This window comes from Podarcis erhardii (genome assembly GCF_964252035.2).
Source record: "Podarcis erhardii genome assembly, chromosome: 3".
Classification (NCBI taxonomy): Eukaryota; Metazoa; Chordata; class Lepidosauria; order Squamata; family Lacertidae; genus Podarcis; species Podarcis erhardii.
Window position 1 is genome coordinate 67,655,311 of NC_138507.1, and position 25,413 is coordinate 67,680,723.

At 39.9% G+C, this 25,413-nt stretch overlaps 1 protein-coding gene across 15 annotated transcripts in view; it reads right to left on the reverse strand.

The window, feature by feature from the left end:
• SYNE1 (spectrin repeat containing nuclear envelope protein 1) overlaps window positions 1-25,413 on the reverse strand; it is a 278,820-nt gene that overhangs the window by 157,606 nt on the left and 95,801 nt on the right. For all 15 annotated transcript variants that reach the window (XM_081854278.1, XM_081854273.1, XM_081854275.1 and 12 more), the window contains 17 exons: window positions 22,398-22,545; window positions 17,260-17,487; window positions 16,544-16,642; window positions 15,722-15,909; window positions 15,470-15,593; window positions 13,557-13,723; window positions 12,750-12,903; window positions 11,836-12,464; window positions 10,300-10,479; window positions 9,385-9,535; window positions 8,778-8,936; window positions 7,266-7,448; window positions 5,602-5,703; window positions 4,673-4,876; window positions 2,680-2,887; window positions 2,025-2,137; window positions 888-1,093 (listed from right to left, as the gene is read on the reverse strand). In XM_081854278.1, coding sequence (XP_081710404.1) covers window positions 888-1,093; window positions 2,025-2,137; window positions 2,680-2,887; window positions 4,673-4,876; window positions 5,602-5,703; window positions 7,266-7,448; window positions 8,778-8,936; window positions 9,385-9,535; window positions 10,300-10,479; window positions 11,836-12,464; window positions 12,750-12,903; window positions 13,557-13,723; window positions 15,470-15,593; window positions 15,722-15,909; window positions 16,544-16,642; window positions 17,260-17,487; window positions 22,398-22,545 — 3,243 coding nt within the window. The remainder of the gene's footprint in view (window positions 1-887; window positions 1,094-2,024; window positions 2,138-2,679; window positions 2,888-4,672; window positions 4,877-5,601; window positions 5,704-7,265; window positions 7,449-8,777; window positions 8,937-9,384; window positions 9,536-10,299; window positions 10,480-11,835; window positions 12,465-12,749; window positions 12,904-13,556; window positions 13,724-15,469; window positions 15,594-15,721; window positions 15,910-16,543; window positions 16,643-17,259; window positions 17,488-22,397; window positions 22,546-25,413) is intronic.

The following is a 25,413-nucleotide window of genomic DNA, read 5'->3' on the forward strand; positions in this document are numbered from 1 at the left end:
TTTTGCACAACAGGACTTCTCCCTGCTCCCTTAGTGCCCATAAAGCTGGCTCTGGGGTCAAGGAGAACTCTTGGGACAGCACACAGGGGCAGGAAAAGGGGGGATCATTCTGTCTGGTGAACCAAAATGCTTGCCCTGATGAAATGATCACCTTAGCACGATGCTGAATTCCTCCTTTAGGGTTGTAACCTCTTTCCACAGATACTAGGCATTTCCATTTACACATCTAGTTGAAGCAGGAGAAAATGCAGACATAGATTGTTTGGTCCATTCTCTCCCCAGTTGTGCTGTTTATTGCCCCCATAATCTGCTGGCCTGTGTGACATCCTGGAGACGTGCTTGCCACCAAAGATGAAGGGAGTCAGGCAAATAACGAAGGAGTAGGCAAATCCACAGCCCCTTTTCTCCTGCTTCAACTGGAGATTTGAAGGGCCGCACCCAGTGTCCAATGGTCAGCAATCCTACCCATATCTCCATTTTTACTGTACAAACTAGAAAGAAGGACTGTTTGCTATGAGCACATGAATAAAAGTATTCAAAACTGGACTTGTTGCTAATGTTATGTAAGCAAGAGGACTGAGACCACAAACATTCCTCCCTGTAAAGGAAATGTTTTGACATCGTTACCAACAATTTCACAATGTTAAGCTATATGTCACTGTTTTCTTTTTGTCAAGCAAATCCACTTTTAGGAGAGGCCAAAGTCCAGTGGTCAAGCACATGCTTTGTGTGCATAAGCTGCCAGGCCCAATCCAGTTAAAAAGCTCTGGGGCTGCATGGCTGGGAGAGTCACTGTTGGTCAGAATAGGTAGACCAAGACCACAAGGCAGATTTATATGGATATTTTATACACTGCATCACATGCACAAATGAATAAAACAACCTACCTTCCCAGCTCCGCAATGCATTCTTCCAGAGCTTGTTTATCTTTCAAGCACTGTTTAAAGAATCCCTCAAAGTCCTGATGAGCTTTATTTATCTGTTCCTGGATGCTATTCACAGATGATTTAGGTAGGAAAGCACAAAGATGTTCTCCTTCCTGGGAAGCTGCCCCCAGCTTGCTCCTTCCTTCCTCAACGGAATCCAACACTTTCTGAGTGGAACAAACACAGAATTTTACTTGGGAAAGTGGGTAGAGGAAGGAAAAAGAAAATGGAAATGAAGAAGATTGGTTAAAGCACAAATGTCAAGAGCAATTGTTTAGAAAGCCAAGACTATCTATACTTAAAGATTAGTTGGCACAGACTTCCTTTGAATGTACCACTTCAGATGGTAGACAGAAGCTTTGAATGTTACTCCTTGTTTAGAAAACAAATACAAAGTTCTTGTGTATAGAAGACCAACTAGCAAAAAAAATCTAATCTGCAAGTTTTGTATGGAAAGAGAAAGTTTGGTATGAACCAACATTCTGCAATCCACCTTACACTTGCATAGTAGCATTCAGGTATGCAGACAACCATGGTAAATGCTGTTTTGAGGAACCATCTTTATCACCCTTGGCAAGTAAAGGGAGGGAGGGAGGGTGGTGGGGATGGATCTTGGTGGGAGTAGGTTGCAAGGTGCTCTCTAACATCCACAGTAATCCAAAAGACATCACTGGAAACACAAAGGGCCTGGTAGCATCATCAGTTAAAACTGGGTAAAATTTAAAGTCAGATTAATGTTCAGTGAGCATTTCCCATGGGCTTCTCCATAGCTGCAATTGACGGTATGCGTATTATTTCATGCCATAGATACATACAACAAGTCACCCTGCCTACAATGTTTTTGGGAAAGATGCTATTTGTGACCATTAACATGCTAGCAGTATCCTGTCTTCAGTGAGTTCTTCTGTACCTGTTATCTTTGCGCCTTCACCAAGGTATTTTTATCAGAGTTTTTGCCGGTGGTAATGGGGATGAGCATGCATGTTGAGCGCTCACAAAACCCACAAGGCTTTGTGAGTGCTTAAAGGGTACACCTGCATGACCCAGAAGACTTGAAAACCAAACAATGTGTTGTTTGGTCATCCATGGTAACGGTACCTGCAGTTCATGGAGTTTTGCTTCGATGGCTTTACTATCTCCAGATGTAATACGTAAGTCTTTTACAGCAGTCTTCAGGTTAGAATACCAGCTTTGAAATCCACACATAGATTCTGAAAAAAACAAGAAGAGATAGATATAAAACATTATTATATTATACAAAGATGCTGATATTCTGTGCTCAGAATTCATCAAGAATACTCTGTTTTAATTATTATTTCCCACTACTGACTTGTACACTGTAATCACCGCCACTAGAACAATGGCATAGATTTCAGTTCAGTAATGGAACACTGAATATTATTCTCTATGACAGGCCACTTTGGTGTTAGCAAAAACAAGGAAGCCTGCAAAACAGCAGTGGCAGTTTAATAGAATTAGAAAACAGAAATAACAGCTGAGTTATTCTGGTGAATACTGACTAGGACTCTCTGTTTTGAATAGTGAATATATTAAGACAGTTTATGCAAAAACCCAGCTACTTGGAAAGGTAAGTAAAACAAGTTTTTGGCAACTTGAGTTTTAGGAAAGGCTATGCATAAAAATGAGTTAGTGATGTTAATGGAAACGTTTCACCAACCAAAGCTGGCGTGATTCATCTCAAGCAATTTCATACATTCCTGTGGCTCACATATTAACAACCATGACGACTCACGGAAGAAGTGTTTTTCCAGGGACTCTTGCATGGAAGTCTGTGTTTTCAAACATAACTGGTTCACAGCCTCATACTTCTTTATCAATGATGTGACAGTGCCCCCAAGAGTCTCCAGCTCCACAGATGGATATTTGCGACACAGGCTGTTAAGTGTTTCCTGAGTGGAATCAAAGTTGCTCTGCTGCTGCTGCAGGTCCTTTTGTATTTTCTGGGAGAAAATTTGTAACATCAAATAGAGAACATTATGTTTACTTAAATCTATCATGAACACATACATACCATCTTACTTATTTATATCTATTCCCTACTTGGAATTGGAAGGGACCCCTGAGGGTGATCTAGTCCAACCCCCTGCAATGCAAGAATATGCAGCAGTCTCTAAAGGGGTTGAACCTGCAACCTTAGAGAGGGAAATATCAGCCATCAAAATAGAAAAGAAATCAATTTTAAATTATTCTACTAACTGTTTTACCTCTGTATGAAGTACATTGAAACTATACACCATTGTCCCTAATTTTGGGACACTTCCTCATGTATCAGTTGAACTGAAGTTTCTTGAAATGTATGTGCAGCCCTACTTACATTTTTTCTAGACTTAGAATCTAAGCCTTAGACCCTGGAAATACCTTTGGTTCATTGCCATTATATAGCTTCCAATATCTTCGCTACAAGTTTCTACCACGCCTAACAAAGCAGGAAATTTCTCCACTCTGGACCATATGAAAACTACTGTATAGTGATAACTTTTCACATTTTGACTTGGAAATAGATGGCTGATTTCTAGGGGGAAAGCGAGGGGGCAGGGGGAAGGAACAGCTTGCTTGTTTTCCTCAGTGCTTTTTTCTAAAAAAAAATCTTTAGGGGTACTCTCATTTTGACTCAAGAAAATCACCATTTTATAGTTCAACTCGGGAAAAATAAATACAGTAACTGGACAAAAGTACAAAGATTCACAAAATGTTTAGGGGTATGCGTACCACTGCATCCCCCCAGAAAAAAAGCACTGGTTTTCCTGATAGTTCTAAACCAACACATGATAAATGCACTATATTAAGTTAGTTTAAAATCTCATCCATTTCCTGTAATTGGCATTAAGCAGTGAGATATCTGGGATGAAGTCTTTTTTGTGTGTCTCTAAGCTAAAGGTGCCATGAAACCAGGGCCGGCCCACACATGAGACAAGGTAAGGCAGCTGCCTCAAGCAGCACGATCTAGACAGGTGGCAGATCCGGCCTTCAAGGAGCATGCTGGCAGTGGCTGTGAAGGTGGTGGTGGTGGGCAGCTGCTGCAACATGCTCCTTGGAACCCTGATGTGCCGCCTCCCACCACTGCCACCTCATCTGTGGTGAGCAGGTGCAGAGTATAACCAATGGCAGGATGCCTATGTAGTGACAAGGAGGGTTATGGAGACAGGGGGAGGGCTGGCACAGGCATGCTGAGGCTCTGGTCACTACTGGAATGTAAACAAAACACTGCTAAGAGGGATCAGGAGGTGGCCAGAGCCGAGCAGAGCCAGGAGCCATCAAATCTGATACACTGTCCTCTCTCTCCTGCTGGTTGGGGGGGGGGCACCCCTGCCCCACCTCACAAGGCAACATCATGAACTTGGTTGTTAGAGTGGTGAGGCCGATGCTGGCCAACTGCTAACTTCACTAACTTCAACTTCAATATGCTTCCCTCACCTTGCATGCTGTCCTAGTTGGTGAAGAGAAGCAAAAACAGAACAAATGGCTAAAGGAGATGGAAGCTGGGGGGGCTGGGGGGATATGAACATATTTATGAAAGGCAAGAAAGCAAACTGGTTCTGGGGAGCTCTCTACTTCCCACAAGTTCGATTTTCTGCCTTCTATAAAAGGTAAAGGTAAAAATCTGCCTTCTACCACAAGGTGATGCCAAAGCCTCACTAATGCCCTTCTATAGTGACGTAAGAATGGATATGGAATTCTGATGAACCATAAAGCTCTAAATACTATATTGTTTTTGTAATACTCACCTTGACTGTGCTTAGACCTGACAGATCCTGGCTATGAGCACAGCTTAGGAGTGATTCTTCCATTTTGGTGAGCCACTTTTCCATCTGATTAACAAAGTTATGCAACTGCATCTTCTGAGAACTGAAATCTTTTAGTGTTTCTTTTGCTATCTCAGACATTTCTTTAGCGTGCACCAGTTTTTTCCTTAAATCTGCTTCTAAAAACTAAAACAAAAACAAGCAGATTCATTAATGCAAATTCTCCCTGTCATAATCATAAAACAACTGAAAATAATTATTATCCCACTTCTGTGGTACCATTTGTTAAATAAGAAAACATAAGGTCCTTTAATGAATCAACAATATAAACATTAAATCCCACAAGTGGCAGCTACAAAAATACCGGTAATAATGTTGCAGTATAGCCTTTCACCCTAAGAGGAGTCCTCTTGATCATAGCTCCAGCTAGCCTTAAACAGAAGCTTACAGAGGTGTTCAATGGGGGGGTGGGGGCAGAGCTGATACCTTCCCTCCAGCTGCCAGTACCAAACTTTAGCATTTTAGTCTTACAAAGGTGGTCCCATTTTGCTTTCAAGCTGGCCCTTGACCACCTGCCTTCATTATTAAAAGGAATAATCTTATTGTGGCTGTTCTTTCATAAAATCTTCAGCCTAACAACAGGAATTTCACAATAAGGCCATCTGATCTTTCTTCTATGAAAGAATCAGGACCAGTCACTAAGTTACATGATGGATTTTTAAACACCAAGAGCCAAATATAGACTCCCTCTCGTCTATGTATATAGTCTTGTAACAGGAACATTTAACAAAGATTAGAGCTATTAATTCAAATCAAACTTCGTAGAAGCCTGAGACTGAAGGAGTGTGAAAGTCTGTTTGGGCTCCTAAAGGACCTTAAAGAACTAGCTGCAATGGGCTACAATATCTTACCTGAAGATTTGGGGGAACTTCTTCTGCATTTACTAATTCTTTAAGCTCAGATATTTTTGAACTGATCTGTTCCACATTCTGTTCTTTATTTATAATTTGAGACTGTAAAAGAGCACATGAGGAAAAATGGCTTTAGTTTAATATCTCCATCCCAACGACACCCTAAGTCAGAGGTTTTCAACCTTTTTGAGTCCACGGCTCCCTTAACCAACTATATTCTTTCTGTGGCTCCCCTGTGGGACTCAGGAGCCCAGTTGTGTCACCCCTTGCCTGTAGAGCTAGCAGCCTCTCACCCTTTTTCAAACCCCTTCCCTTTTGGAGTGTTCCCTCAGCCTCCTCTCCTTGGGAGTCTCCAGGCAGCCTCTGCTGCGGCCTCCGGTCTCTGTGCTTACCCCCATCCCCCACCCCAAAGAGAGGTGCCTGCAAGAGGCACCATTCTCCTGCAGAGCTTATAGCCAGGGCTGCTGCAATAAACAGTTGTGCAAGCCTTGGGGAGGCAAAGACATCAGAGGAGGGAGGGAAGGAAAGAGGGACAGAGGCCAGTGTTGCTCATGGCACCCCTGACCGTCATTCAAGGCACCCCAGGGTGCCATGGCACACTGGTTGAAAACCACTGCCCTAAGTGCATTCTTTCCATATAAGTGAACAGCTGCCATTCATTCCTATTGGGAAAAGTAACTTGGGTCATGGTGTCAGGAGGGCATGCAGGAACCAGACCTGTGACCAGTAGGGCTTCACAGGACTGGGGCCTTCCTAAGTTTGTACTGGAGAGGCAAGGCGCGGCTGCACAGATGAAGCCGCTTGGTAACTCACTGCACCTGGTGGCAAGAGCCGGGAAGGAATATAAGGGATATAAGGTCAGCATTTCCCTTTGGCTCTTCGCCACAGCAACACGATTCCTGCCTTGCTGCGTTTGGCTTCTTGCTTCCTGATCCTCGGACCTCGGCTTCCTGATTCCCTGCTTCTCGACCCTCAGACCCTTGACTTTGTGACTCCTTGCTTCCTGACCCTCGGACCCCTGGTTTCTGGACTCTTGTTCCTGCTCCCACCCCGCCATCTTGCCCCCGGTCCCAATGTCCTCAGCCGGGACTTGATCGCCCGTAGACTGGACCATGACACACCGTGAAGCTAAAACTTCACTTCTGACCCCCACTGAAAGATAAATACTGTGGGAATTTGCCATATGTCCTTTTTCCATAGTGCCAAAGAGTCCTCAGTTTACAGAATCTCCCTCAACAGAATCTCCTTGTAGCTCAAGATACAGGAAGTAGTGGTCAGTGCAACAGCATTGCTCACCTAGCTTTCCAATGCCAACCATTACTGAGAAGAAAAGGGAAACCAGCAAGGCAACAAGGAGTTCAGTGAAAGCATGGTGGGAGCCTCTGATGGAATTTGTGACTGCAACCACATTTTGTTGATCTCCCTGCTGCCTTGTCCCTACCCCTCTGTCTCTGGATAACTGGCACTGACCCTTGGCATTGGAAGCCTGATGAGCCAACCACTATTGGATATAGGCACAGGATCTAGATAAAGGTAGATGCATCATTCTTAGTCCTCCTGACTTTTTCAATTCTGCTGGGAATTCTTCCAAAAGCATTTAACACCTGTAAATTGTGTGTATTCATTGGATGTGTATTTGTTGCCTGTTAACAATTTAACGGTACCTGGCATTCTTCCAGGAAAGCCTCGGTTCCCTGGCAGCTGGCCAGGTTGTTGACAATGCCATTCATCTGTGAGATGGAGTTGTTGCACCACCCATCCACATCATCACCAACTGCCAGGACATCTTCCCACAGTGACACACTGACACTCAGCCTATCTATGCTATCGTCAAGCTTCTCTGAAACCTGTTATGCAATGAAGAAAGCAATTAGGGATATTGCCCGATTAAATAAATCTTTATTGATTATTCTAGTAAGTTTAAGTCAATTAATTGCTTAACTAATTGCTTAGTTCTGCTGACCCACCTGTCATTCTAGCACAACTCACATTGATTGCTAAGACAGACTGAGAACATCCTCCTGACTATGCCATCTGTATACTGAGTGACAAAGGTACCAGATTCTTTGTTGTTCTTACAAGATCCAAGTGTGTTTTCAAGGACCCCTGCTTAGTCACTGGGAAAAGGGAAGACCTTCCTCAAGGGTTCAAATTTATCCTCATGCCAGAAACAGGAATTTATTTTAAAGAACTTGCAGCCTTGCTCAGGAACCTTTGTCCAGTTGCATTATCTTCACTCCCTAGTTGCATCAAATTATAGTGAATTTCTACCCAACCCTCTTCCTTCTCTAGTCATCACCACTAACCAGAAGCACACAGAGGAGCAGCAACCCTAACAAAAGGTAACCTTTGTGCTTCTTATTACTCCTTGATCTGCACAGAGTGAGAGTAAAAAGCCAAGCTGCCTCTGTGGCACTGGATCTGGGAGCTTGGTGTTAACTAGTGCTATAATCAATGCCTCATTCTCCTCCTGAATTTCAAGGCTGACTGCATTACATAATGCACTGTGTGTGAATATATTGGTGTGCTTTTCTCCTTAAGAATAAGAGCTGTGTGGGGCACAATCAGGATTGGAACCATTACATGTAGGGAGGGAGCTTAACACTTTCCCTGATGAAAGCTTTCCCTTCTGAAGTAGTTATTTCCTGCCAGGAGAAAAGACACACTTTGAGAAATCAAATTCACATTTCCTTCCATTTTATATAAATATAGTGTACTTAATAAACTGTTCGGCTGAGACTGCAGAGATCTGGGTTCAGACCCCAGCTAGGCCAAGAAATTTACTGGGTGACAAGGAGCCAGTTCCTGTTTCTCAAGTCAAACTACACACACACAGGATTGTTGAGAACTGTATGGGAAAACTCTGCATATGCTGCACTGTGCTCCTTGGAGAAATGATGCAATGCAATTCTGATAATTAATAAAAAAAATATTTCAAGGTGCCATGAATTCTTCATGGTTATGTATAATACACGCCAAGTTCTGATTATATATGACCCTTCATTCCCATGATTGGACTCACACTTCAGTTATTCACATTTTGAGCATCTGCACATGCGTGAGTGGCGAAACCTGAAAGTAAACCTTTCCGGTACTTCCAGGTCGCCAAGGGACACAACCTGAAAACGCTCAACCTGAAGCAAACGCAACACGAGGTATGACTGTATACTGCTTACATCCAGCCATTTGTCCACAGTGCTGTCCATGTCAACTTTTACTAGCATGGGATCACAGTTGGGAATCTTTTTCAGTTCTGCTAGCAAGTGTTTTCCTTTGTTAGTGAAGGCGTCCAATTCCCTCTGTCTGTCATTCAACTCATTTCTGGCTGCTTCATGCTGTGAACAGAAACATTCGCTTGTTACAAAAATCTGTAAACAGATTCGCCATCCATTCTGCCTAATCACCTTTACACGTTACATTTTAAACTTTCCATCATGACCAACTTAGGCACCATTGATTTCAAGCAACTACTTTTATTTTGAAAAGGCCAATCTAGAGTTTTGCAATAAAGTTACTTACGCATTGTAGGTAAAGCAATGCACATATGTTTTACATTGCAGATACAGATCACAGTCAAGCAACTGCAACCAAACCCTACTGTTTCACTTGCAAATGTCTGCTATGCATTACATTACGTGACATAGGATTACCTTCTCACGTAGCAGCTCATTGCATAAAAGAATCTATCCTCAAAAGTGAAGAATCGGCAGATGACTATAATCCTGCTAAAACGATTCACTAAATAATTACTACTTTTTTTAGGATGAAAGTATTTTAATTTACCTTTGATAAAGCCCATCTAACATCTTCCTGGTCCTTCAACATGCCTTTTGTCATTGTAACATTGCTAGCAACCTCTATGGCTTTGCTTACTGTGGATTTCAGGCTCTGATATTCTCTTATCAGGTCAACAAGGACACAACACTGCTCCTGCCTATGATGTGAGGAAAAAAATGTGATGACACGTATGCTTTGTCTACTGTGTGCCCAGAGTATGATTGATCATGCAGAATTTCCTGTTGCCTTGTAGTTCCCTTCCCATGATATGCAGCAGCAGATATGAGGACATGCACTTTGATACAAAGGTCCAAGTAGAAAATGGAGGTACGTACATAAAGCAGCCGATAAAGCTGTTTTGCTCCTTTGAGCAGCCCTGTTGAAATGCTTGTGAACAGAACTAAATAGCCTGCAATTTTGCTTGCAGCAGTATGCTCACCTTGACCACGTAAAGTGGAACTGCCATTCTTGCCCTTCTCCTTGGTCTAGAAACCCGCATTTGGGTTTCTAGGGGAAGATAGCAATAGTGACCTCTGGCACAGAAACTTACAATGCAATAGTGACCTCTTCCAGAACCTTGGTAGTGTGTATGTTCCTGATTGGGACTATCAATACCAGAATCTAATAGGGGTGGAATAAAAACCTCCACGACTTTCTCCTGCTCCAAAGGTAAATTTTTGAACTAAGGGGAAGGGAGAGGTAGGAGGTGCTTTGTGAGTGACTTTAAGCCTCTATGGGCATTCAAATGCTAGCAGAGCATTTGCCACCATTCAGCTGGAGTTTTTGCAAAGGCTTGACCCTCTTCAGAACAACTTGAAGGAGGATATTTACACCTACAACTCTAGCAGCGTGTATTAAGTCAATACAACATATTTATAAAAACCTTCAATGTTTAAATATTGCAATTAATTAAATACCTACTTTTCTTGAATAAGTTTCTTAGTATCCTCCCAGGTGACTTCCAAACAATTAATCTCCTTGTCAACTGCTTGAGCACGGTTTATATCTTTTTGGGCAATTTGCTTTGCTCTGCTCATCAGCCATTTTAGTTCATGCTGGTGAGAATTCAGTTCATCATCCAACTGATTAAAAATCCTTAATCTGTAAATCAACATATTTATTACGTATTGTTAATTTGTTTTTAGGTTTCTTCATTAATAAATAAATATAACATCACCAAACAAAACAACAGACAAACAAAGCTACACCTCTGCAAACAGACAAAAATATAATATAATATTTGGTTAAGCATCGCAATAACATTCTATAGCAACTGTGATTATATGAATCAAATTGTAGTACAATATATATTCTAAGAGAGAGAGCCAAAGTGGTGTTTTTATCTTCATTAAATTTTTGTATTTATCCCATACTCTATACATTTTTTTCCCTTATTATGTGATTTGTAAATCCTTTGTGTACTTTCACATTTTCATACCACAAATATTATCTTGAACTTCTAAATCTAAGATACGTGAATTCTCCAATGTCATCCATTCCTTCAACCAACAAAGACATGATGCTTCATAATATGATCTCATATCTGGCAGGGAGAAACCTCCTCTCTCTTTTGCCTCTATCAATATTTTATTCTTGGTTTTTTCCCTTACCAGATATATTTAGAAATATCTTTTTGCCATACATTGAAACAATCTGTCTTGCCAATCACTGGAATTGATTGAAACAAAAATAACATTATTGGTAATACATTCATTTTTATAGTCGACACTCTACCTAACAGTGAAAGTTTCATTCTGTCCCAAACTTGCAAATTTCTTTTAATATCTTCCCAGGTTTTAAAATAATTATCCTTATACAGATTTATATTATTTGCTGTTAACCATATACCTAGCTACTTAGGAAGGTTAACACCAACCCCATTCCTGATAGTGTACTTGCAAATATTTTCTGCAATTTAGTCTATTTTTGTCCAATGTACGGTAAGTTCTATTATTGTAACTGTTTTCCATACAAATTCCATCACATCTTAAATTTTATATCCCGTTCCATACAAATATGTATGTCTTAAGCATTTGGCATATAAAGTATCTATTGTTTTGACAATTAACCTTATTACTTTCATCAAGAAAAAGGATGAAGGGCTAAACTAACAACTCCACCCCACCATCAACCTCAACCTAGACCAGTACCATCATATAATGGAAACCTACTGACGGCTACACATACCTACATGCTTTGAGCTTCCACTCAGAATATAGCACAAGATCCATTGCCTTAAAATCAAGCCCTACTGATACAACCATGTCTGTTCCAATTCTTTTGACTAAGACCCACAACTTACAGATTTATAAATCAGGTCAACGAGACCAGACAGCAAAAAAAAAATAAAAAAAAAATGCTTTTTTGACTCAATACACAATCTTAGTAAGTGAAATGAGTTAAGAACCAGCTGAGAATGTTATCCTCACGTGATGCATGCATTCCTTTTTGTTTTACCTTTGCTGAACTTCTTGAAGGCTTGGTTCATTCAGTCCTTCCTTGTCAGCCCTTTCTTCGATATCTTCAATGCTTTTTAAGAGCTGTTCTTTGCGTTCCATGACAGACCTGTGCAGAGCTCCCAGGGCTTCTGCTTCACTCTGTTTCGTTCCTAGCAAAGACTGGATGGACTCTAATTCTATGCAGATATTGTCGGCGATACTCCTGCAGGAGATTCTTTGCTCAGAGCTTCCATGTTTTAAATGATATTGTGCTTTAGTAAGGGATGTATCTAAACTGGCTGCTGTAGATTCCAGTTTGCTGACATCTTGAATAACCTCACTCAATTCCTTCTCCAGCACTTCAGATTTAGACTTGTCCATGTTTCCAGTAGTTTCTACCATCTGCCTCAAATGGTGAAGAACTTGTGATGCAGCAGTATGAAGCTCTAAGAAGGCCTTCAGGTGGGGCAAAGCATCTTGCCTGCGGCTAATTACCTGACTGGCCTCCTGATAGAGCTGGAGACAGTCTTCAGCCTTATTCTGGAACACACTGTGATCTTCTGGCCGACTGAAAGAGCACAGCTTTTCAACATGACACTTCAGACTCTGTAGTTCTTTGAACTTTCCTTCCACTTCCATTCTGTGTTCCTGTTAAGATGAAGGGTAGGGAATAAAAAGTGTTAAAAAGCAAAAGGAAAACACCTCTTCTTGGCATATGCTTTGCTTAGCACTGCCAGAAAATTTGATGTTAAAGTCATTTGTTGTTACTAAATTTCTGCTCGTTTCCTCCCCCCAAAAAAATTCTGTACAACTTCTTTTATTACAGGCAGCCTGCCATTTACGAGCATTCATTATGTGCACAACCATGTATACACACATCATACTAGACCCAGAAGTGACCCAGAAATGTGATAAAGATGTCACTGAATTTACCTTATTGTGACATACAGCAGGCTGTTGATCAGCTGTATTTATTTCAGATGTAGCATGTAGTTTACCAAGAAATTGCTTAATCCAGTCAGAAAAACTGAGGAGTAGCTCATCGTACTGTCTATGCTCAGCAACAACAGACTGGAGGAAATTTATCCTGGAAGATGTTGAAATTAACATTTTCATTTTTATCTTGACTTGGTCAGAATTTTTTTTTAGTTAAGGATGCAATAAAAGAATGTTACATATTCAGTTATGTAAGTAATGTACAGCACAATCCTCTATGTGGGAATAAAAAACACAGCTGTGGTAAATAATAATGATAAACAGGTACAGCTAATCAAACACAAATTTTGCATGGCTCATCCCTGCAGGGGCATAGACAAATAGGAGAGCTGACACAGTGAACAGAGAGATGTATCACTCGAAAGGAAAACAATCTCATAACATCTTCTCTTTCAGAGTGCATTCTCAAACAAATTTTTGCTGGGGAGCTGACCAAGTGAATGATCCCCACATTGAGGTTGTATAAAGCAGTTCCTATAACCTACTCTGTTGCTCAAAGTAGACATTGTCTTGAACTTCAGAGCTGAATGTCTTCCATGCAGAAGACAGAAAAATGCCAGTGATTGTACATATGGGTTTCTTGGATTGTTGTACTCTCCTCTCCACTTTAGTCCCCATCAAACAACATAGCCCAGTGTGTGATTTCCATTACATTCCCCACATTAACTTGTGGCATTCTGCATTCTGTCAGTGATCAGCATCTGTTTGCCCGTAAAGTGCTGCTATTTAAACAGAAACACAAACCTTTTGTTAATTATCTGAGGTAGAGTTTTCCATCTTCTATCTAAGTCTTCCAAGTCTTTTTTAAGTGTTTTCACACTTTCGCTGGAACTTGTTTTAAATAGTGATTCATTTAACTGCAGTAGGCTGGTATACAATGAAGCATAGGATGCAATATCAGATTGCAAATCCTGAGAAACAAATATATATATATCTTAGTGTCAACCCTTTAATATGTAAATATAATTATAACTTTGAACCAAACACATCTAGAGAAAGTTAAATTGTAAGTGACTTAATTTTGCAGTATTTAACGAGGCATTGCAATTGACTGAATTTATTATGCAAGTCTCAGTGCTCATTGCTGAATATTGTCCTGAATTAGTTTCCTTAAAACAATACTGGAAATGTATAAAGAAAATTCTAACAACAAAATTCAAATTAAAATACTGTATGATTATTTTAGATTTAGAAAAAGTAAAAATAAAACACCAAAAATATCTAGAAATCAATGATAGCAAATAGAAACAACAAACATTACTTTGAGAGCAATGTGAAACCATGCTTACTGAAATCCTCAGGGTGGCTCGAAACAAAGGGTGCCATTGCTAGGATTGATTTTTAACTGCTGTGAGGCCTCCTACACGTTTGGCAACTGTAACAAAACTGGTTTGCCAAAAGCATGACAACACAGAGCTGATCTCACACTAAAATATATTACAGAATTTGGTTCCATGTTGGTTTCACCAACATGAAAGTATATGTCATTGCAATTTGGGTGAAAAGTAATCAGAAAAGGATGCTGAGTTTTGAATGGTGGTGACATTTGATATAAAATGTTGCATTTGATATTTTATGTGTGTAGATTATCTGTTGAATTCATTTACTAAGCATAGGATCACCAATGTTTTTGAATCCATGAGCATATTTGCAAACAGAGAAACTGTTGTAGGCATCATATATGTTACTGAGGCAAGGTGTACACAACGTGTGGCTACTAACCCAAACACTTCTTTTGGCGGTCCCACATAGGCAGTCAAACAAGAGCTTTGCTGAGACCCTGGTGGGTTGCATTCAGCTTGATGGACCAGCAATTGTGTTCGCTTCAGGCATTCCCGAAACTGGGTAAATCAGTACCTAATCTTTGTCAACACAAAGATTACTGCAAGTGCAATGGGACTTCCACCCCTCTGCTCCCTCTGAATTCACCCCATGTCCTCCTCAAATCTGCTCTGGTTGGTTGGGGGACCCCATAACAGATATAGTATGTGTGTCTATTCTGTTGCACAAGCAGAAATCCTTGCATTACGGAATTGCTTGCTTGGCACTATGTTGAATACAACCCTATGTCTTGAGCTCGTTTCAGTGAGCAGATTTTAAAATTATGCCTTAAGCTTAGCTCCTTTCAAGCATTCAGTGGAAAGCTGCCACGAGTTGCAGGTCTACACATTGTTTTGTAAAACAATAAAAAGGTAAAGGTACCCCTGCCCGTATGGGCCATTCTCGACAGACTCTAGGGTTGTGCGCTCATCTCACTCTAGAGGCCGGGAGCCAGCGCTGTCCGCAGACACTTCCGGGTCACGTGGCCAGCGTGACAAGCTGCATCTGGCGAGCCAGCGCAGCACACGGAAACGCCGTTTACCTTCCCGCTGGTAAGCGGTCCCTATTTATCTACTTGCACCCGGGGGTGCTTTCGAACTGCTAGGTTGGCAGGCGCTGGGACCGAACGGCGGGAGCGCACCCCGCTGCGGGGATTCGAACTGCCGACCATGCGATCAGCAAGTCCTAGGCGCTGAGGTTTTACCCACAGCGCCACCCGCGTCCCATTATTATTGTAAAACAACAATATTATTGTAAAACAATAATAGCATGTAATTATTTCCCAGTATAACCTACAAGAACAATGCAAGCAACCTATGCCAACCCACAAAACTTACTTGGACTAACTGCAGCTCACTATCCACTTGGACTCTGTTGGCAGAAACATGTTGCTCTGAAGGTCTGGCTGCAGCTTCACACCTTTCTAGCCAAATCGTGAAGGCGGAGAGCTCCTTCTCCTGTCTACCAGAACACAGCCAAAATAATAATAATAATAAAAGAGCTCATCAGTTCAAGTCCCATGAAACCAAAAGCTGAGAGACAGCTGCAGATATTTTTTCTGCCTGCATATCACACAGTGCTTTTCTCACCTCTGCCACTGTGCTAGGTGAACCTCTAGCGAGGCCTGTCTATCTTTAGCTTGTCTCATAACCATTTCATGTCTTTGCTGAAGCTTCAAAACATCCTGGGCGGCTTTTTCTTTATTCATGATCTTGCGAGAACCAGATGACAGAGAGGCCAGTGTTTGGTTCATTTTTTCCAGAACTTGACAGAGATCCTTCAACACAACAAAAGAGAAGACAATTACCAACCCCGCGGCCCTCACATAGTCTTGCACATAGCTAGAAAGAAGTAGAACTAATTATGCCGTGGCTTTATTTAACTCATCCTCAAGTGCAGTAATGCCAGAAAGTGTTCAGGCTTGGCTGGTTGTATAACTGCTCAACCCAGGCTGATACTTTGAGGTTACAAGGCTTTATTGATGGTGGCACCACATCATGCAAAACTATCTGTAGTAACACCACTATGCTGTGGACAAAAGGCAACTGTTGTCATATTTTATTTTTTCTGGAAGGCTGAATTGGGGGAATGCCTCCCTGCAACACTTACAGCTTTCTGATTAGCCTTCTTAAGACTGTCTTAGGGCAGTAGTGTTACTGGGTGGAACTGAAATAATATCTTTTTTAGCTAACTTTCCCCCACCTATTCTGTTAGTCCTGTTGACCACCCCTGCTCACACTTGTTTAAAACAAATGGGGTTTCTCTCTTGCCCCCACAACACCAAGACTGCTGATTGCAGAAGTAATGTTCAACCAAGATTTCTTCAGTTGGGTGAATGTTGGCTACAGCCAGTACAAATACCTCTTCCATGCTAAACATGAAACTAGGTAACAAACTTTATATATATTTACTGTAACATTATGAAGGGCCTTGTAAGTCTCTGCTGAGGAACAGCATGAAGTATCAGTCTCTGCCAGTTTTCCTTCATATCTGCACAGCTCCTCTTCGGCCTAAACCAGAGAAATTAAGAAAAAGTACTAAATATTTACAAAGTTACAAATATCTACACATCTATGCATGCTTATTTGGTAGGAAATCCCACCGGTACCCCCACTCCAGTTAATTGTGCTCAAGGTAGAAAGCTCTGGGCTGCAGCCAACTAAGTTCTACTCAGAGTAGACACATTGAAATTAATGGACCTATGTTAGTCATGTCAATTAATTCCAACAGATGTACTCTGTTGAGTAAGCCTAGCATTGCATCTAACTCTTTGGAGGAAAACCTTACACCCGCAACTGGACCAGGTCCAGCTGAAGTTGGTGGGGCTTACTTCTGAGTAGACATAGACAGTGTTGCACTCCATATCCCCAACAAGAATGGATAATTTAAAAAATATGGTGACACTTTCTGTTCTGCAGGCACATCAGTCTAGTTCATCTTGGTTTTAGTCTAGTTTTAGCATTACATTACGCACAGAGGATTGCAACTCATGCATACAAAATACCCCATCAATTCAAGTGTGTACAACAGAAAGTATTTCTTTTAAGTGCACTTTTGGAGGTCTTCCCTGACAGTACATTTAATGGCCACTCTCTTTTGAATGACAGAACAAGTTTACATTGTCTACCTTTGCAAAGTTTTCTTCAAATTTTTGCTGTACTGATGCCTTTCCAGTCACTGATCCTTCCAGATGCTGTGTACGGTCCCGGAGTTCTTCCCAATACCTTCTGATCTGTGTCAACTTGGCTTTGATATGTGCTGATTCTCCAGATGTAAGATACTGAGAAAATGACTGAGCATCCTTTTCTAAGCTTGGGATTTCATTTTCCTTGTCATCTATTTCTTTAATAATGACCTAAAATGCAAATAAAATTGTACGTAAAGAATCTATAGCATGTGTTTATTGCTTTCCTGCGAACCATGCACATACATAGGAGTTAGTTACATTTGTTCTTGGGCGACTTCACACATTGGAGCCACCACATGAAACCAATTTAAATAGTTCCAAATAGCAGCTGCAGATAGATGGTGAATGATTCACAAATGCACGGGACTCTCTCTGTGGAGAGCAAGCAGCACTCCATTGCAAATAGTTATATTGCTTTGTAGCAGGAAAAACAGTAAAGACAATTAAAGTTTTAACATGATCAGCATATTACAAACTCAGTAGTTAAATTGTTAATGGCAATATTGTGTTGTGGTATATGTATGGAATATACAGTGCTTTTTTCTATAAAAAATGTTTAGGGGTACTCTCATTTTCCTACTCATATTGAAAAACTGCTCCTCAATGAGGCCAAACTTAGATTCTCAAAATGTTTAGGGGTATGTGTACCCCTGCGTCCCCCCACAGAAAAAAAGCACTGGGCATATATCACAGCACTGCATTATCAGTAACTATTTAACCATTTGATTTTCAATATGCAGATCATGTTAAACAATAACTGACTTTTACTAGTTCTTGTGCTAGAAAACATTGTGCCTCCCCCATAGTATGTCAGAAAAATTATGAAGTCAATCTTTAAGATGATTCCATGACAATTCACTAGATTTAAGTTTCCAGGTATGCATTTGGAGTTAATCAAATTATAACAGGCTATTGTTTATCAGTATTTTCACATGTCCTGTGGGAAACACTCTGACTGCTGTTGTAGCCAAAATATTTCATCTTTCTGTAAAGCAGGTAGCTGTTATATAATCTTACTCCCACACTCATCTTCTAACATGCAGCAATAAATGGAGAGTGTAGGTGGCTTTTGGACTCCTGCCTACCAACCATTATTGTGACAATAACTATTGGCATTTCTCCTGGTTTATGCGCCCAGCCAGGCTAACATGAAATTATCCATTTATCCTCTTTCACCTAGTGATTCTGTTAAGCATCTGAGAAGCAGAAGGGATTGTGGGCATTTTGCTATGGGCTCATTTTGTTCCACAGAAAAACAATCCAGGTAACTGTGTGTGTGTGTGTGTATAATCATAGAGTTGGAAGGGACCTTGAGGACCATATAGTCTAACCCCCTGGAATGCAGGAATATGCAGCTGTCCCTTACGGGGATCGAACCAGCAACCATTTCATTATTAGCACTACACTCTAACCAACTGAGCTAACCTCATGGGAGGCTTAAAAAGATCTAACTTTAGTTCTCTAACCACAGGGTGCTATACTTTTGTGAGGGGAATACTGCTCTCAAACATAACTCTCACAGTGCCTCCAAATTACAGTTCTTGGGATTTTCTGGAGGAAGCCATGACAGTTAAAATGGTATAAAACCAACATAAAACAAAAGGCAATGACAATAGGTGCACAAGAGATGTATATATAACATGTCTTTCTCTTCTAGGAGTTCACAATGCAATTAAATATAGTGTTCTTTAAAAAGGCTTCTTGAATTACTGTACTGTTAATGCCCAAAACCCTTTGAGGGAAAACTCACTTCATCAGAGGAATTTTGAAAATATAGCAGTGTGGTTTGAATGCTAACTTCCACTCATGGAAGAGTGGGAGGAGATTTTCTCACACTATTCCCTTTTCAGCACCCTGAACTCTCCAAAATCCGGTCATCGGTAACCCTTAAGAAATGATGTGGGTGGCTCACTCCCTTACATGAATCAAGAAGCATTTTATGCTCTAAACTTTTATATTTAAAAGCATGTTTTATTGTATTAAAATGCAATAAAACATAACTTTGATATAATAGTGTGCTGTTTATATATTACTGCATTGTTTAATATGAACCATATTATATTATGCAAAGCAGAATAAATCTTCACATACATACATTTCCTGTGTACGTATTGTACTTGCTTTTTATTTTTCTTGCTTTGATTCTGTCTTTTGGCTTTTCCTAGAAAAAAAAACTATATTGCCTTATAGAGTGCATATGCCCACAGTTGTCAGGTTATGGTGATAATTGCTGTTGTCCCCTCCAAAGCAGAAAAGGTGAAATCCAGTTCTATAGTAGAACTGAGCACAGATGCACATACCCTATGTGTGCTACCTTTTCATATATACTGAATGGAAGAGGCCAATCCTTTCTCATTTACATTTTTTGTGTATTATAAAGAGGAAAGTTACATTTGAGACATGCATATGCCCTTCACAATTGACGCAAGGTGCAAATATGTTATACTTTGGCATTTGTAATCCAGAACAAGAGCAGGATGTCAGGTAAAATCACTGTCTGGATCTCCAGTTGGCACTCCTTATGTTGCTAACCAGTATTTGTCTCAGATTCTTGCAGTTAGAATGGTGTTAATGATGATCAAACAGAACTACCTTGCTAGAGGAGAATTATTTACATATCTGTCTCCCCAAATGCATTATCAATACCACAGTTTGACACATGTAAGAGAAGCAACAAACAAGCATCAGATGACTAAACCAAGTGAATGAAGTCACATGTTTATATACACCCTTATTCTAGGAATGTGACCTAGAAGAACAGCAGTAAGTTTGAACCTGAAGTTTAGACATCCACTTAACTAGTTTCATTATTTCTGTATATATTTCCTTGTTCAATTTTGTGTGTTTATATTTCTCTTTTAATGCATTTTTCTCAAAATATCTCAAAATTTAGTAATATTTATTTATCTTCTGCAATTCAGTTGAAGATATATAAAGGATACACCAGCTCATATAGGCACACAGACAAGAACAAACATATATATACTAGCACACAATCATTGTGTTCACTTATTATGTTACACACATCTTTGCTAACTCAATGCCATCCAGATGTTTTAGACTCCCATCAACCCCAGCCAGCATGGCAATGCACATTGCATGAAAGCATAAATGGCCCAAAAGTCCCCACTTCACTAGGCTACATTGTACTGGCAACAACAAAGCATAATCCCAACCTTGTCATATCAGCTGACCCTGAGCTTGTGGTTGTTTTTCCCCAACCATGAGCAGTAAGCCATTAACAAATCTTGGTTACCACACATAGTTTGTTCAGAGAGAAACAAGCCCAGACTTGTGGTTTGCTGCTTCTGGTACAGCCAAGGAGAAGAGCGCAGGAGAAATGAAGCAGGGACTTTGGAAAAGTGTGCCTTGACATGCTGCTCATTTGCAATAAACAATAAATAAACTAACTATGGTTTAACATGACATGCAAGCTGGGCCATTAACACACACCAACACGAACCAAAACATTACCACCACAAAACAGTATTTGCAAAAGATGTAATATGTGATTTGTAATTTAAATTGTAATATTGTATATTATCCAGATATTTTTGTTTGGAAAAATTATTTCCCATGAAATCTATTCCACCATCCTTAGCAAATAAAAACAGATAACATAAAACTGCAGTACATACATTTTAGTAGTAATTAGGATAATTTGCTACTTTAAGTTTTAAAGAGTATCCCTCCCCATTGTTTTAAGACATGGTGGATGTACTCATTTTCAGATTTAAGTATAGAAATTTAATGACATGTTTTGATCAGCTTATGTTCTGATTTCAGAAAGTTTTATCAAATATGTATTTCAGAATACAGAAAAAAGAGAGTAATGGACTACTTTTAAAATGCCTTCCGATAGAATGAAATGGAGCCACAGTACAAGCTAAGAAACTTGCCTAAGATTTATTTATTTATTTGGCTCAGATCTTCTGCTGTTCATGAATCAGGAGCACTTAAGCACCACTGATTTTCAAGAAACTAAAAAGGACTTGAGTAGAGTAGACCTCAAGCTGTAAGCTTGACACTCTAAGCAAAAATGCTCAATGGAAGAAAAATAAAAAATAAAAATGATATTTTCATTTCTGGGACACATTAACCCTAGAATCCATCGAGAATGGTGAACTTCACCAGACCTGACACCACATATAAGACATTGTGGAGGGAGTAGCTTGCACTTCTATTCCCCCATGGTGCAAAAATCGTCATCAAGCACTGCCATGCTTCATTGTTTACTCTTATGATGCTAGTAAATCCTTGGTTGCAAGTGTTGTTGTTTTTAAATCTAGGAACCACCATCCTACAAAAGATTATCAGTTCTAGCCATCTGTTTGGTGGGGGGATTCCAATCACATAATAAAGGCATAGCTTTCAGCTGAATTATTTGGCACTGAGATAAAGAGAGAGTTGAAAATATGTTTGTGTGTTTGTGCATTTGCAACAAAATGGCAGAGAAATAAAAACAATCCTCTGAAATGGGCAACTTTTACTTGTTCACAATCAAGGAGCACTTGAAGATACTATGTGCATCTGATATTTTATTAATGCACCTGAAAAAAGAAAACAGAACCTAGCATATGACAAAAAGAATTCAGAATATGTAGCAAAGGTTTGAGTATAGAAGCTGCTGAGCCCAGTAGTTGCTTTATTGTTTCAGCATTATTTGAGAAACAAGATACACAAAAATCATAAATTATCTACTATACTGGAATAAATTACTGTAGCCACTGGCTGCAATACATAGCACAATATAAAACATTACACACTCTGTGAAAATATACCATGAGGATATTTTGCAGGTAAAGAATATTAATGGAAAATATATCTATCTATTCACACCATTATATGTTTTCCTATTACATAAACTAAAAGGTCTGAGTGTAAATTCAACTCTATGGGGGGGCACACCTCCTGCAAAACCTTCCTCCTTGGTATCTTTGTCTCAAAGTGTGATACATTCTTTTTTACATCTTTGCAGCTGTGAAATCAGATAAAAGCATTTTCCTCTCTTTTGAAGCTTTCTAGAGGAGAAGAGAGAAAGCAGTATTTTAATGCTAAATATAATGCGAACCAATCACCTTAACTTGGCTGATTTGCATATCCAAGGACGATGTTGTTTCCAAGGTATCCAGCTCTTTTTCTTTTTCAGTGATCCAGATGGACAAAGCTTCAAAATTTTTGCCAAAATGATCCCACTTGTTTTTCACCATTTCCATGGTTTTAATACTAAAATCAACCATATTTAGTAGAAAAAATTAACAGTTTGTTACTGTTGAACTATGCCCATTTTCTTACATCTCTAGTTTGCTGAAAATGCTTACATAATAGCATGCCTTTTTTATTAATTTTTAAAAAGTATATTTCAAATGTTGGTTTACAGGTTTTATAAAAGTTATAGCACCTCAGGAGTCTGCCCTTATATTACCTCAGTAGTGTGGGAGTTGAGGGACGCGGGTGGCGCTGTAGGTTAAACCACAGAGCCTAGAAGGTTGGTGGTTTGAATCCCCGCGACAGGGTGAGCTCCCGTTGCTTGGTCCCTGCTCCTGCCAACCTAGCAGTTCAAACGCACGTCAAAGTGCAAGAAGATAAATAGGTACCACTCCGTTGGGAAGGTAAACGGTGTTTCCGTGCGCTGCTCTGGTTTGCCAGAAGCGGCTTAGTCATGCTGGCCACATGACCCAGAAGCTGTACGCCGGCTCCCTCGACCAATAAAGCCAGATGAGTGCCTCAACCCCAGAGTCGGTCACGACTGGACCTAATGGTCAGGGGTCCTTTAGTGTGGGAGTTGGTTGGCTACTCCCCTCTCCTGAAAAGTTGTGTGAATTAGCATAACTTCTCATGTGTGATTTTAAGACGTATAGCAAGAGCAGTCTGGCAAGAAGCTACCCTGTAGCATCTACAACATTGCCAAGATAACCTAAGAATGATTTTTTAAAAAATAGGTTTATTATAATTAGGGACTGTTAGCCATTTAAAAATTTGGAACCTATGACTCAGAGCCATTCAAATTAACTGAAGTTCTGAGGAGATGTGACTTACCATGAAACCAAGACAAAATGTAGAGAAGAGGTTTTTGAACATGTGTATATTTCTGCATATTCCTATTTACCTACTCTGCACCTTGGTATTCAATGCAGCATTGCAGCTATTTAGTGCATGTACCTATTTGATGCTCACATAGCTGCAGCAGATCTGCTCTGGCACCCTTAGGATATTAGCTTTCCATTCTTCCCCTCCCTTAAAAACATTTATCGATTAAGGCTTTGGAGTAAATCTTGGAGAGCATGTGTACAATATCTGATGAAATCTCAGACTACTCAGAGCTACTGAGCAAGGCCTTGAAATGGCTCCTGTTCACTGTTCAAGAGTTCATGGTCATTCTTATCACATTACTTTTCCATAGTAATGTAGTTCCCTCAATCTCTATTGTGCATTTCCTTTGTTCCACTTCTGTTCATTCATAGCTACCATTTTACCAATCCCTCCCACCACCAGGTGTGTAACATTCTTCATTAAGAGCATCCCTGTGTGATTGTGCTCATGCCACAACTGTTCTAGAAGAGAGGGAGAATGCTTCTCAACAAATAATGCTTGATGTGTAGTAGCCTAAAACCCACTCTACTAACTTTTGTTGTTGTTGTTGTGCTGGATTTCCTTTCTGGGCAAATTTCAAACTTGCAAAACCCATCAATTCCAAAGGAATATGACTGGCTTTCTTTACAACTGATGGCGTACATTTTCTATTTTATTTAGGAAGACAAGTCTGTTGTTAGCTGAACTGAGGCAAATTGGGCACAAGGAGCAGGGCAATCTGTGAGGCTTTAAATAATGAATGTGCATTACGAATCATATAGCTATATACATAAACCATATATTAGGGTAAGTACATATCTGAGGAAGTCAAACAGTCAGCTGAAGATGCATGCATATTTTTCAACTTAATTATGATTGTCTTGTGCCTGGATCAATTACATTACATCTGTTAAAACATGCACTGAAAAACAGCATCTCACTGGAAGCAATAAAAAGGCACTAGAAGTCTTCTGAAGGAAACTTTTCTACTTGTGGGAAAGAAAGAATAAAGATCACTAAAAAATTACATAACTGGTGTTAGGAGAAAGAGAAAAGAGCAATATGGAAAGAAAGAAACCACTCACAACAAAACAAATAGCATATGAAATTGCATTCTCCATGATTACTTCTGGGGCAATATTGTCTTACTAAAATGCAGCTCCTCTGTAAAGGTAGTGAAAATTAACCATGAAGTAGGTAAACAAATTTACATAGATTTATTCAGCAGAAAAAAGGGAAGGTATAATGAGAGGCCAAATGCAAAAAAATGGCATTTATTTCGTTGTACCTGCATCACTGAACACTGTTCATTCTGAAAAGTAATGTTCCAGAGAACAGAACACTGGACTTAGATCAGAAGTAACGTGGTTTAAATCTCTGTGCAGGCATGGAATCAATGGTTGCCTTGAACAACTCATTAACTTTCAGCCTCAGGTTCTCGCCTATGAAATGGGAATATTAGTGAACTCTCCCACAAAGGCGTTGTGAGGATGAATCAATCTTTAAAACTCTTTTGAGACTATATGATGCCATGGATGCATTGATTGGTAGAATTTTCCAAATGAACTAGTATCTCAACAGAACTGGGCAGCACTTCTTGGGAGCAGCTCCTTGGGCTGTGGCACTACAAATATATGTATCAGCCCTGAAAGGCAGCAACAGCAATATATTTAAGTTTTTGGTTCATTTGTATCTTTGGAGCAATGTGTGGACATCAAAGTGAATGTGTGAATTGGCAAGTGACCACTGATATTTTGATTTTTGTTAACAATAATGTGAGTTGTAACATGGTTGCACCTTTAGGCCTTTTAAGAATGTTGATGGCTTATTCAAAAGCCCTGTTGGAATTAATAGGTGGTTTACATATTACGGCTTCAAATCATTTTAATTGTCTCGTGCAGTAGTGTAAAAGTTGCTATATGCGTAACAGCCATAACATGTTAACTGGTCCTAATATTTTCAAAACTGGACCATTAGGCCAAATCCAACTTAAGGCAGGAAATAGAACTTTGAGCTGAAAGT